The sequence below is a fragment of the Engystomops pustulosus genome, chromosome 9 (genome assembly GCF_040894005.1).
Source record: "Engystomops pustulosus chromosome 9, aEngPut4.maternal, whole genome shotgun sequence".
Classification (NCBI taxonomy): Eukaryota; Metazoa; Chordata; class Amphibia; order Anura; family Leptodactylidae; genus Engystomops; species Engystomops pustulosus.
Window position 1 is genome coordinate 46,071,944 of NC_092419.1, and position 14,711 is coordinate 46,086,654.

The following is a 14,711-nucleotide window of genomic DNA, read 5'->3' on the forward strand; positions in this document are numbered from 1 at the left end:
CCGCCTTCTACATGTTACCCAACTAGCTGCCCCCTCATTCTGCACCTCCATACTTCCCTCCCCACAGCCATCTTCCCCAGAGAGTTTGTGCTCCAGGAGCAGCAAACTTCGTTCCATATTATCAATTGCCCGCAGCCTTGAAACTTGCTCATTTAGATCCAGAATCTGGGCTTCCAGATGAGCAATTTTCACACACCCCACACAGCAGTATTCCCCCTCGAACGGCTGTTCAAGGAAAGCATACATGGCACAGGATGTACACCGTGTAGCAATGCCACTTATGGAGTCCATTATTCTAATGGGGATTACAATAGAAATATGCACAGAAAGAATTTACAGTCAAAGTAACACAAAACACAGAAGTTACCTGTAGCGGAAGGATCCGAGAAATAAATAGCTTTTATAGGATCCGCCCCAGCAGCATATTTGGGGTGCAAAGCGTTAAACTCTCATCTAGGGCAACACGGTGGCTAAGTGGTTAGCATTACAGCCTTGCAGTGCTGGTGACCTGGCTTCAAGTCCCAGGGTCAATATCTATAAGATGTTCTCCGTGTTTACGTGAGTCCCCCCTTTCCCCCCCCCCCCCCCCCCCCACATGCCAAAACATACTGGTAGGTTGATAAGATTGTGAGCCCCATGTGGACAGAGACAGATTTGGCAATCTCTGTGTAGCCCTGTGTAATCTGTGTGTGCTATATAGAGGAATTATTATTATTACATCTGTATACTATACCATTGCTAAAAAGCCAGGGTAACCCCTTCCAGCACAACTTGCAGCACCTACATAAGGGTCCCTTGTTGTGTCTTGTCATTGCAGCTCAATATTGTTCCCTTTGTGGAAAACAAAGCAAAGAATTGCTGCTGGCAGAGGTGACTTTACAATAGAGGACGTGTCACAGCTGCAGCCAGCCATCAGCTACCGCAGCCACACACAACGGCCTCACAATGACAAGAGGGTTAGGCAGAGGACCATGATGGCATGGACAGTAACTATTTTATCATTATGGAGTGTTTCTGATTTATGATGAAATCCTGGTCTGTTTTCTGAAGGTCTGTTATCTGCTCCACTGTCCTTGTCCTCCTGTAGCAGAACCTTCAGTGTTTTCGCTCCACTCTTTTATTCGTTATGTGAAGGCCACCTCTGCCCTCAGTGAAGAATGGTTTCTATTACAGATACAGACTGTTTAGCTGGATGTTTACCCAGTGATTTCCTAATGGATGTGTAATTCTAATTGGGCTGGATAGGTCATCAGGAAAAGCAGTGTGCGTCTGGTTGGCCTGCCTCCCAGGTCATCCCAGGTCAGATCCACTGTACAAATACAGCAATGCTTCATACAGTGGAGGAGCTTGACTGTATAGTGATTCAGTAAAATCTACCATCAGAATCCATCATAAACCAGGGGCACTTGCTCATAGATCCAGGCACCTATATTTCTTATCCATGGCCTCCTTCCTTCTAAAATCGACTTTTAGAACTATGCTAATGAGTCTGAGGGGCTCTGGTCGGTGTTTCCTGATGTATTTGCACTTGCTTTTACAATGAGGTCTTGTTTTAGAAGGGATAACATATAATTAGATTACAATAGTCAAGCGCTTAAAGGGAAACTGAGCTCTTCTGTCACATATAAGCTAAGCACATGGTCTTGTAAGTGAGGTGTTGTGCATCTGAGGCCTGTATGCTTCACATTCAAAAATCTTTGGTGCACAGAAAATGTTCATTTGCACTTCATAAAGTCTGGTGCCACCGCTTATCCAGTTTTTGAATATACAGGCAGTCCCCGGGCTATGAACAAGATATGTTCCATAGGTTTGTTCTTAAGTTGAATTTGTTCATACGTTGAAACTGTATACAGTATTTTGTAGTTGTAGTTCCAGCCAAAAATATTTTTTGCCCCAGTGACAATTGGAGTTTCCAAATTTTTAGCTGTTATTGGACCAAAGGTTATCAATAAAGCTTAATTACAGACACCTTACATATAATCATTGTAGCCTTTGACTAAGGTAACATCCAGAAAGCTTCACCAGAGGTTACAGGGGGCAGACGGGTCCATCTTTTAACTAGGGTCGTCTGTAAGTAGAGTGTCCTCAAGTAGGAGACTGCCTGTATATAAAAAAATCTTTATTTAGTTTTCAGTTACTCTCTAGAAATGTCTGCTTGTGATGCATGGCCTCTCATCTACAAGACCTTATGTTCAGCCTGTCACCTGGGAGCAGACCGATGCCCTTTAACACCTCATATATATTGGAGTTACACGGTTTAGTTTCTACTAAAAATCTGATGTAAAATATCTAGCACTTTACATAAACTATAAATGGTTGAAACCATGATTTCTATGACTATTTTTACACTGCAGGGAAAGCCAGTTTCCATATGTATAGTTGATGTAGTCTGCAGAGACATCTGGCTATGGTAACTATTGAGTTTAATTACATGGTGGTTTAAATGGAGTGAAGAATCTTAAATACATATTTATTTCCAGCCTAAAAACATTAATAATGGAAGGATTTTGTGTGGAGGGGGGGGGGGGGGGTGTCACATGCCGCTTGCTTTTAAGTGTAAGTTTGTGGGTTCCTATTTTAATCCTCTTACAAGCCTCCACATATTCATCCTTTTATGTAGTTGTGTATGATGCCAAAAATTTAAGTAGATGTTCCCAGGATGGGTCTCTGGAAAGTTTGTGTGTTTTCTTTACATGTTGCTTGCAAAACGTGAAACCTTTTTTCTTTGTGTCTTTCAGTGCCCTTAAAGATAGCCGTTTTCCCCCAATGACGAGGGATGAGCTGCCACGGCTATTCTGCTCAGTGTCTCTGCTTACAAATTTTGAAGATGTATGTGATTACTTGGACTGGGAGGTAAGAGATGAGATAAATAATATCCCTTTAAGTACAAATCAAGTGCAAATCTTCTAAATATACTGCCATGATAAATTTTCATGGGCAAACTGGTGCCCATTTCTTCAAGGCAGTCCATATATATACACCATGTGCTCTCTCCCCAACACTATTAAAATAATTATGCCTGTTCCACAGTTTCCCACAGTCTCACTTAATGTTAACCTATTACTATGTAGAAAGGGGCTCTTCTAAGAAAAAACTATAACCTAGCCTTTTACTACTACTACTACTACCTACTAACACCACTACCCTACTCTTTTCGTAGGTTTTTTGCCTTTGTTTGATAGACTTTTGTTCTGGCTAGAAACTCCAGAAATCTCAGCTGCTCACTCACATTGATAGCCGGCTCCCCTGTATACATGCTCAAAGAAGTGAGTATTGTATAAAGCCAGCGGTGAGAGCGTTAGTGTCTGCACTTATGATTTCCAGGAATAGCAATAGAAATAAGGCAACAGCTTGTATAATTTCTCTGACGTATGCTGTGCTCATGGATTCAACAGGGATTTGGCTTAATCTCCTCTGATATAGGTTTTGAGGCTGCCAGGCTGCTTTCCTCTCACTGATGGCTCTGAGTGCAGAGCCTTGGCTTTGTCACCCCTGTAGCCCTGAATATACCCACACACCCAGAGGTCGCACTAACATTTTTCCAAAAGGGTAAAAATACTCCTCTCACCATTTTTGAGGAGTATTTTTACCCGAGGAGGAGTATGAAAATTTTGGTAATACACCGCACACATGGCACACTCACACAGAACACAGCGCGCGCACGCAGGCACACACACTGCACACACTCACAACAAACTCACAACACAGCACACACTGCACAACACAAACTGCACACACGCACAAAACAGCACTGCACACACGCACAACACTGCACACACTGCACACACTGCACACACGCACAAAACAGCACAGCACACACGCACAAAACAGCACAGCACACACGCGCAACACTGCACACACGCGCAACACTGCACACACGCGCAACACTGCACACACGCGCAACACTGCACACACGCGCAACACTGCACACACGCGCAACACTGCACACACTGCACAACACTGCACAACCACCACTCACAACACACACTGCACAACCACCACTCACAACACAGCACACACTACACAGCACACACTGCACACTCACAACACACACTGCACACACTCCGCTCACAACACAGCACACACTGCACACTCACAGCACACACTGCACACTCACAACACAGCACACACTGCACACTCACAACACAGCACACACTGCACACTCACAACACAGCACACACTGCACACTCACAACACAGCACACACTGCACACTCACAACACAGCACACACTGCACACTCACAACACAGCACACACTGCACACTCACAACACAGCACACACTGCACACTCACAACACAGCACACACTGCACACTCACAACACAGCACACACTGCACACTCACAACACAGCACACACTGCACACTCACAACACAGCACACACTGCACACTCACAACACAGCACACACTGCACACTCACAACACAGCACACACTGCACACTCACAACACAGCACACACTGCACACTCACAACACAGCACACACTGCACACTCACAACACAGCACACACTGCACACTCACAACACAGCACACACTGCACACTCACAACACAGCACACACTGCACACTCACAACACAGCACACACTGCACACTCACAACACAGCACACACTGCACACTCACAACACAGCACACACTGCACACTCACAACACAGCACACACTGCACACTCACAACACAGCACACACTCACAACACAGCACACACTCACAACACAGCACACACTCACAACACAGCACACACTCACCCGGTACTGCTCTAGGTCCCCTCGATCACATAAACGCAGGCAGCTGCGGACAGTTGGGCAGGACGGGGAGCAGCATCTTCGCAGCCCACAAGTCTCCCCCGGGGCCGGTGCACTCATTTCGGGTCTCTCCGGCGCGCCCCTGACACTGTGTCATGTGTCCCGCTGAGCCGCCGGGCGCGCTCTGCGATCACGCTTCTGACATGTACCTCCTTTGCAGCGCGCGCCGGGCCGCTCAGCCAGCGCGCTACAGGGAATAATTGCCATGCGTAACTTTACGCATGGCAATTATTTTGGGGGGTAATGGCGCCTCATCACGCGTCTATGACGCGTGGTGAGGCGTTAATGCGACCTCTGCACACACCCATCATGTGACCATTTATGATGCACAGTTTTCTACATGAATAGAGCAGCGTTGCACATGGTTAGCAACATCCAACAAGTGAATCAATAACTGAGCATGTATATCACCTTGGGGTGGATGAACCTATGTTCTCTTCTTTTATGGGGATCCCAATGGTTAGGCCCTTGGTGATCACACAATTAACACCTAACCTGTGGTTAGAGCATTCATGTGGAAAATGAAACGGCAGATATTCATGTGAGTAGAGGGAAGGTGGTAGGTAACAGCACATAATCATGTGAGTAGAGGGAAGGTGGTAGGTAACAGCACATAATCATGTGAGTAGAGGGAAGGTGGTAGGTAACAGCACATAAACATGTGAGTAGAGGGAAGATGGTAGGTAACAGCACATAATCATGTGAGTAGAGGGAAGATGGTAGGTAACAGCACATAATAATGTGAGTAGAGGGAAGGTGGTAGGTAACAGCACATAATCATGTGAGTAGAGGGAAGGTGGTAGGTAACAGCACATAAACATGTGAGTAGAGGGAAGATGGTAGGTAACAGCACATAATAATGTGAGTAGAGGGAAGGTGGTAGGTAACAGCACATAATCATGTGAGTAGAGGGAAGATGGTAGGTAACAGCACATAAACATGTGAGTAGAGGGAAGATGGTAGGTAACAGCACATAAACATGTGAGTAGAGGGAAGATGGTAGGTAACAGCACATAATCATGTGAGTAGAGGGAAGATGGTAGGTAACAGCACATAATAATGTGAGTAGAGGGAAGGTGGTAGGTAACAGCAGAAATTACTAATTCATTTGCAAGGCTTCTGGGCTGCTTAAAATTCTACCTCTGTTCTTTCTACAGAATGATGACGGTGACAATGTTGGGCGTCAGCTTTAACTTGCGCACTCCTTTTTTTTTTTTTTTCTTCTTTGCAGCATTAACTTCTAAAGGACAAACACAGGAAAAATAAAGGGACCGATATACATTGTGACCTTCCACGCAGCACTTGAATAATTGTTGTATTATCTCTCCTGAAATATACTAACCAAACTACCGGTTTCTTTCAGGTGGGTGTACATGGCATTAGAATAGAATTCATCAATGAAAAAGGATCCAAAAGAACCGCCACGTACTTACCGGAGGTTGCAAAGGAGCAAGGTCATTGATGCACTTTATTTCATAACAATTGGTTAAAGAGTTTAAAAAAAAAAAATACATACAAACCAAAAATACAAAATGTGACCTTGCAGTGATGTCAGATGGTGGATCAGATTTTAATTGTAAGGCTTTTATCTTCTACTAAATATGTGATGTATGCTTGTGATATGATTTACTAACACTATTCCTCTGTAGGTCAGTAAGGAGGAAGCCTGACAGGGGGGTTGTCCAGAGGTTTTCCATCCTCAGACTATACAAAATGGTTCTTGGGCTGCCTGGTACTCTAAAGTAAATTGGACAGAACTACATACCGGGGCAAGAGAGCAATTGTGACTAGACAGCCCCCCCCCCTATTTTTATAGTCATTGAAACCTGTTCTGTATCATCTCACCACATGGGGAGCCACTATCAGTTCATGTCAAATGATCATGGTAATGTCACCAAAGGTCCTGTACCCTTTACATTTGCAAAATGTACCAATGTATGTTTCATGTGATCACATACATACAGTATGGGTACAGTTTGCTAATGTTGGGAGACTAAAGGACCTGAGATAATGTCGCTCTGGTCACATGACATGAATGTAATACAAGGCAGAGCTGTAGGTCAAAATAAGGGAATATGGTTTACTGGCAGCAGAGAGAGAAGAGTCCAAGCCAGCAGACATGAGTCAGGAAAGCTAATTTGCATATCAGAAAAACGACTGTAATTAAGATACAGGGCTTCACTGGCAACTAATTTTATGTGATATGGGGAGTATTTGTAATTTGTAACAGCAGGCATTGTTAGTAGGATGGTAAAATTCTGGTGACAGGTCTTCTTTAAAGGGAACCTGTCACTAGGAACCCATTTTCTTGCTCCCCCATAGAGAATATTGTACTCATTGCCACGATAAAACTGATCAAATATGGCTTTTTCGGAAAAGGTTTACCTTTCTGTATGCACAACTGTGTCCCTAGACCCATGGGAGTGGCTAGTGAGAAGCTGGTCCCCCCTTCTCCCCTCGGGGGAACTGCTCCGTCATGCATCAATTTCAAATAAAAAAACCTCTCATGTCCCCCATATCTCAGGACATCATACATGTCTGCCCCTCTCCACACTGGCCACTTCCATGGGACTAGGGGCACAGCTCTGCAAACAGATTGTAAACTTTGATCTAACTTATCTATTTTTCGGATAAAGCCAGTTTTACTATAAAATCTCTTTGCTAATGTGTACACTATTCTCTGTGGGTACATGGGGGGGGGGAACCAGAAAAAGGGCATCTGACGACAGATTCCCGTTAACACAGATGTGACTGGCCTGTATTATTTCGTTATTGCCCCCCACTGCTATATTGGTTGCACCCCTGCATTCTCCCCACGGCTGGGAAGGTGATGCCACTACACATTGCTGGCTTTCAGCAATGTTTTTAACCTGTCCTCAATTTATTAGTGAGGTCCGCTCTGTGTATGTCGGCTCTATTGTGTGTGTATGTAGTAATGTTCTCTCAGTGGATGGCTTTGTGCCTAGATTTCTTGAACTTTATTGCTTTCTTTTGGTTCATTTACTTGAAGCAAGTATTTCTCATTCACAAGTCAGATAATGTCCGTAACATTAACAACCAGATTAAATTCCGAAAAAGTTGGTCGCATCTGCAATGCCCCCCCTCTTATGGGTTCTGATTTGCTACTGCAGTTCTGATCACTTGCATAGAGCTGAACTGTCACCAGATACTACACAGAGGGCTGCAGTCTCTGTGCTTGTGGCCTCATTGTTCAATCTGGATGTTTCCTTCTAATAACTTTATATAACATTTTATATCCTGAACTAAATAAGTTTACACACTTGATCTATACAATGTTATCTGTATAAGATATTTGAAATAGGTGTATTTTAGTGTTGTACAGACGTTTCACTTAATATATATATATATAGCATTTTATAACCAAATGGATAAATGCTATATATACACAATATTAGGAAATATAGATCGTCTCTTAGGTACAATTTTTTTTCCCCTACCATAAATCTAGCATAAATCTACCATAAAAATCCATATTGATAAACCAGGGGGAATTACTCTAAGATCCAGGCTCTGCCACTGTAGTATGCATGGCTTCCCTTCTAAAATGAACATTTAAAATTATGCTAATGAGTCTGATGGGCACCGGGGACATTACCCCAATGACATTCATTTACCAGATTGGCTGTTCAGCCTCCCATCTGGTAATACGTCCGGGGTTGGGCGTCCGAACACAAGCATCAAGTCCACTCATCTCTAATTCTTGTCCTATAGTGTCTGAGCACTGGGACCTCTTCTGAAGAAGTAATTCAGGGGGACCCATGCTTGACCTGCACTCCTACCACTTCAGTCTAGCTGCCCTGAAATGAGGCATGTCCACACCTTTTTCCAGTTTGGGAGATCTTACCCTACCTTCTCCCAGTCAGGTTCCCGGTGGTCAGACACCTAGTAATCAGTACAGTTATTGAAGGGGGGTTATACAGTACCAATTTTGGTTTGTCCCCCTCTGTATAGGGGGAAACACATCACATAAGATACTGAAAGAAGTTGTAACATGGTTGATAGATATATAGATATAGAGATATATATATATATATATTTTTTTTACCCCCTATCCACAGGGTAGCAGATAACAACCTAATTGTGGGGGTCCCATGACATTTTGTAATCAGTTAGGGGCGCAGCTAAAGGACCACCACTGATCAGATTATCCCTTATACACAGGATATCCAGGGGCTATAGAAAGTAATTAGACCCTTTTATATTCTCTTTCATTGCAGCCACTTGGTAAGATCAAAAAAAGTTTTTTTGCACATTAATGTACACTCTGCACTTGACAATGCCCCCCCCCCATGAATGTAGTTTTTTATTAATTAAAGAAAAACTGAAATAGTAATGGTCACATAAGTATTCAGACCCTGTGCTCAGTAATACTAGTACAGCCATGAGTCGTTTTGGGAATGATGCAACAAGTTTTTCAGACCTGGATTTGGGGATCCTTCTTCCTTGCAGATCCTCTCCAGTTCCTTCGGGTTGGATGTTGGACAGACATTTCCAAGTCTCTCCAGAGATGCTCAATTGGGTTTAGGTCAGGGCTCTGGCTGGGCCAGTCAGGAATGGTCACAGAGATTTTCTGAAGCCACTGCTTTGGTAGCTGTGTGCATTGGGTCATTGTCTTGTTGAAAGGTGAACCCCGGCCCATTCTGCAGTCCATAGCATCTGGATGAGGTTTTCATCCAGGATACCTCTGTACTTGGCCGTATTCATCTTTCCTTCCGTTGCAACCAGTGGTCCTGTCCCTGCCCCCATAGTATGATGCTCTTACCATGTGTCACTGTTGGGAGGTGATGAGCAGCGCCTGGTTTTCTCCACACATTCCGCTTAGAGTTGACCCCAACAAGTTCAATCTTCCCTTCATAAGACCAGAGTGTGAGCAGTGAGATCTTATATAGACAGGTGTATGCCTTTCTTATTAAAGTCTAATCTGTATAATCAAACACAGCTGGACTCCAATGAAGGAGTAGAACCATCTCAAGGAGGATCAGAAGGGAATTGACAGCTTGTGAGTTCCCAAATGTGTCACAGCACAGGGTCTGAATAATAATGACCATGTGATATTTACGTTTTTCTTTTAATAAATTATTAAAAATACCTACATTTCTATTTACTTTCAAGATGAGGGCAGAATGTACCTAAATTAGTGAAAAAGTAGCTTTTTTGAACTTCTCACAGTCATAAAACCGTGAGAAATATTTTCCGTACCCACTGTACTTTGTGTATTGCCCATGACAATTAGTTGTAGCACAATAGGAGCAATGATAGGGATGATAGATGGAGCGCTTGTTGCCTATAGCATTGGATCTGTCGATTTGAAGTAATCTGGAGTCATTAGGCATCAAGGATTGATTATATGGCCCAGTATTGTTGAATACAATAGAGGTAACAAATGGCAATGTATTCATGGACATGGGACACATACCTTTTTATTTTCTTTTGTAGGTTGGGACCACATACAAACCATTGATTCCTTATTGAGGAAAGGTGGATACAAAGCTGCAATCAGTAATGACTTCAGGAAAACTATAAAACTGACCAGGTATGGCGAGCGCCGAGCGACACATTGCACAAGTTATTTATCAAATATTTTCCAAGAAGATACATTAAGTGAACAAACGCAGCATTGTGTTACTGCGACTACTGATAACGGAGCCTTTACTGCTGCCCAGTCCTTGTCCCTTTCTTAAAGGAGTATCACATATATGTCAGCAGATATTATGAAGTTTCTCATATACTTGTACCCTCTGAAAGTGAACACTTAATGACAGCAAGCAGAGATTGTGCAGACAGGGATAAAAAATACCCTGTCATTTTACAATGGAAAAGTTCTAGTAGCTGAAACTAGAGTCGCCCTTTAAGAAGCTCCTGTGTACTGAAATTGCCACAGATTGAGAAAGATGAATTATTGGTATAGATGTCTGAGATGCCATGGACTTACAATGGGGGTCCCCACAGCTTCATGTTCGGCAGCAGGTTAAGATATATAACCCTGGGACAGATTGCTATGGACGGGATAATGTACATTAACCTGATTTTTATTCAGGTTCTGTTTCAGATCAGGAGTCCAACAGCCGGCACCCCCACCCACCAGATTTAACAATTGCCTTTGGCATCCAAAATTAACCCTCAACAATCTGAGCTTACTGCTGGGCCCCTCATGATCATTGGAACAAACCCCTAGCATTCTGGAGAATGGGTGCTTTTCTTGCTAATGGGCGGAGGGCATATCCAGCATCAATTGTGTCCTGCCACTTGATTCATTAGTATGAAATTCGTCTGAGATTGCTGAGCACAGCGCTTGGCTGACTGTGGCACTCCTATTCACTGCCAGAGATTGCTGGAGATACCCAATGATTGACCTACCACTCCACACGTTAGTGAGAATGGGACCCATGTTTTGCAGATTGCTGGGTGTTCCTTCTCATGATTGGGGAAGATCCCAGCAGTCCGGACCCTCATGGATCCTGTTATTATCCTCTAACTTTCCAAAACAAATCGGCAGGTTTTATCTGCAGTCTGACTACTTGGTTACGATAGGCTAATTCAGCATCACTATCCCCTAATGTCCATCCCTATAATGACTGGTCTGCAGGGCAGCAGAGGTAGTGTACAGAGTAATCCTGCATCCACCACTCTTATTTCACAGGCTGTCTTTGTCCTGCCCTGACCTACATTCAATGACTGCATTAGTTGTCTGTAGTAGCATTTGGTTAAGTTTCATTGCATCGGGGGACTTTTGCTGACCTATCAGTTTACTGACCTCACTCGGGTTTTCTTTACATTACATGGCCCACCTCCTGGAAAGTGATCTCTATATATGTCTTGGTTTATGGTATTGTTCTTAATGTATGTGGTATGGCCATGACCTGCAATTCTATAGCCTTTTTGTCAAATGCAAAACACCTTGTAGTTTTTTTTCTTTCATTCTCCTGTATGGTGGCATCATTCAGAAAATAAACCTTGAAGTGAGATGTAAGTTGGTTGCATAAAATCAAGAGTTTAACACTGAAGTCAAGGTGCAGAGCTCTGAACGCCTCCTCCTCTGTGATTGACATTGTGCATCAGACTTCAGGAGATCTGGTTAGTGATGTCTTTGGATGTAGGACCATCAATTACAGCGAAGGGGCTTTCTGAGGAAGAGACAACTTGACTTCAGTGTTATAATCTCCGCCTCCTTGACTTTATATAATCAATTTACATCTTACTTCAAAGTGGATTTTCTGGATGCTGGCACCACACTGGGTCATGAAAGAAATGGGGCAGTAGGAGGGAACCTGTGGCTCTGGTGCCAGAGGCATCACTCGGAGCCCCTTCTGTTGACACGCGGGCTCATAGTCCCAGCACTTTGCCATTAAGTAGGGTTTGAGTTGTAGTTTGGGCACTCTGTCTCTTAACAGGTTTGCCCTCACTGCTATAGGGGCTTGTACTACATGTCCTTTATGTAGTAATTTAGAGCTACTTGTGGCATACGATGTATTGATTTGATGGTGTTGCATGTACCTTGCGTTCTGCTGCTTAACATGTTCTCTTGTCTCTCCTGTGCAGATATCGTAGTGAGAAGATGACAATGAGCTATGCCGAGTACCTTTCCCACCGTCAGCACCACCACTTTCAAAACGGCATCGGGCACCCCCTCCCGCCCTACAACCATTATTCCTGACACTGAGCCGCATGACCAGTCACTAGACCTCTCAGCAGAACTCTTCCCAGGGGACCCCGCTCCCTCCTGGTCTAGCTATCTCTATTACTGTACAATTTTATGATGATTGTTTCCGTTGTCCTGTTTAGACTTTGCTTTTCATGGCAGCGCTAACCAGGGCAACGGGTGGGAAGACATCTTAAGTACCCACAATGTTTTTTTTTTTCCCAGTTTTTTTTTAGAATTGTTTTGAGCTACTGAGTTTTTTTTGCAGCATATACCTATATTTTCTTTTACATTTACTTCTTACACTATTTTACAGTTTGTGTTTTGCTTACCTATATCCCTACTAATCAGGGTTCTTAATGAATGTGGATGGAAGGATCTGTGATTGGCGTAAGGATAGACGTGTGTGCTTAGCTAGTTAGCGCCTGCTACATATCATTAACGTTTCCTATTTTACCATATATCCCTTTCAGTGTTGGCTTCTATTGCTTCACAAATCTTGGGAAGGATGTTGTGTTTTTCTTGGCATTTTCAATGATTTTTTTTTATTTGTAGAATTTAAGGTCATACATTTGTCTGGTCGCTCATCCATCAGAAGAGTATTAAGTTGATTTCTCCATTTCCGTGTTTGGCTGTGACCTATTACTGAGGTGTTTACAGATTATGGCAGCACAATGAGGCATATGATGGAACGCTTTACCTGTATCGGTCAGATGTTTTAAACCCTACCTCAGAATCGCCTTGCAGTGTTAGATAACATGCATTTACATGGTTAATGAAATTGTTCTGTCATTGCTTTAATGCACAATGTTCTACCTATCTGGTGTGAGGGCCATCATCAGTCTCCATTTCATCCTTACAATGTTTGTAAATGCTAAGGGTGTTGTATGCCACGGAAAGCATTGGTCAGTGCTGCTTTGTGTCGATGGATACTTGCAGAAGTGCAATTTGTGGGCTAGTAAGTGGTCCACCTGAAAAGTGGACTCAGCCTATTGCGGCAACCAACAGCTGTAGTGTGGTCAGGCTTCCCGATGGATTACCCACCATCATAAACTCCTCTATCCACAGAATAATTGTACCTTCACTGTGTAAGAGTGTGGTGGTCTTATGCCCCCTGTTTGTGTGAAGCAATGCTAGCACACGTGTGCTGTCCGGACTAAGGTTTTTGAGCTTTCTCCGCTGATTGGAGTAGCAGGGTAATTTTACAAGCTTTGCTCCCTTTCTGCGCAGGAAGGCATGACCCTGTGGTTAGCAGGGATCTCAGCATTTGGAGTCTCCACCATCACACCCTACTGGCGGAAACCTCCATCCAGGAGTTTACTTGGCTCCTCACCAGAGCCAAGTAAACTCCCGGATGGAGGTCGCCACCGGTAAGGTGTGAACTGTGGAGAGTCCAAGGTGTCACCTCATTGGCATGGAATGTGCTTTTTTTTTTTTTTTTTTTTTAGAAATCTTAATTTAAGGTTTCCCTGCTCAAGTGCCATTAGCCTTATCATAGCTTTACGGATCTGTCGGGCACAGAGTTGGTAGACTTTTCTGGTAGAGCTAGGGACATCTTGTGTGGAGCAAAGCTCGGCTGCTGTCTTGTATTGGCAGAATTAGCATGCTGGAAAGATTGATATAGATGTGCTTGTGTTATAGTGGCTGCAGTTTGTAACCTCCTAGTAGCTAGAGAGGCTTATACTGAGACAGCATCATAAGCCACTCTCGCTGCAGAGGTGGCTTACTATTCAGCAGTTCCTTCATCCACATCATTTGCTCTAAACTTGGCCATCCTCACTGCTGCGGACTACGGCGGCACGGATCGTCCCCCTGTTTGGATGCCTTAAATAAATCGCACTCTGCCAGCGCACACTGCTGAGGAGATATTTTGGTGGCTGAGCGGCTTCCAAAATTTGTCACACCAATACGTTGTAGGTTCTCTTGGCAACGGGAGATGCCTAGGATGAAAATTTTAGTTTTTGTCTCCGTTCCCCCCCATACTCAGGTGCACGGAGCAGAAATATTTTCTTTGTAATTTTTTTTTTTTCTTAGTCTTTTTTGTTTTACATCCACTAAACAAAGTGAGCACAAGTAAAATCATGATTTTTTTTTTTTTTTTGCTGCAAAAAAAGTGTTCTTTTACCAATACTGGCACAGCAAAATGTTCTTTTTTTTTTGTTGGCGCAGGTTGCACCGTTCTTTCATGAATGAGCTTTAGAATTTCCTTTATATTTTTAAACTCTTTGTATTTAAAGGTGCTAATCATCCTTGCA

General features: G+C 43.5%; 1 protein-coding gene across 1 annotated transcript in view; it reads left to right on the plus strand.

The window, feature by feature from the left end:
* The window catches only part of AMMECR1 (AMMECR nuclear protein 1), a 114,478-nt gene extending 100,708 nt beyond the window's left edge, over positions 1-13,770 (plus strand). The window contains exons 4-7 of the mRNA XM_072123686.1: positions 2,739-2,853; positions 6,160-6,250; positions 10,254-10,350; positions 12,357-13,770. Coding sequence (XP_071979787.1) covers positions 2,739-2,853; positions 6,160-6,250; positions 10,254-10,350; positions 12,357-12,471 — 418 coding nt within the window. The 3' untranslated portion in view covers positions 12,472-13,770. The remainder of the gene's footprint in view (positions 1-2,738; positions 2,854-6,159; positions 6,251-10,253; positions 10,351-12,356) is intronic.
* Positions 13,771-14,711: the final 941 nt, after the last annotated feature.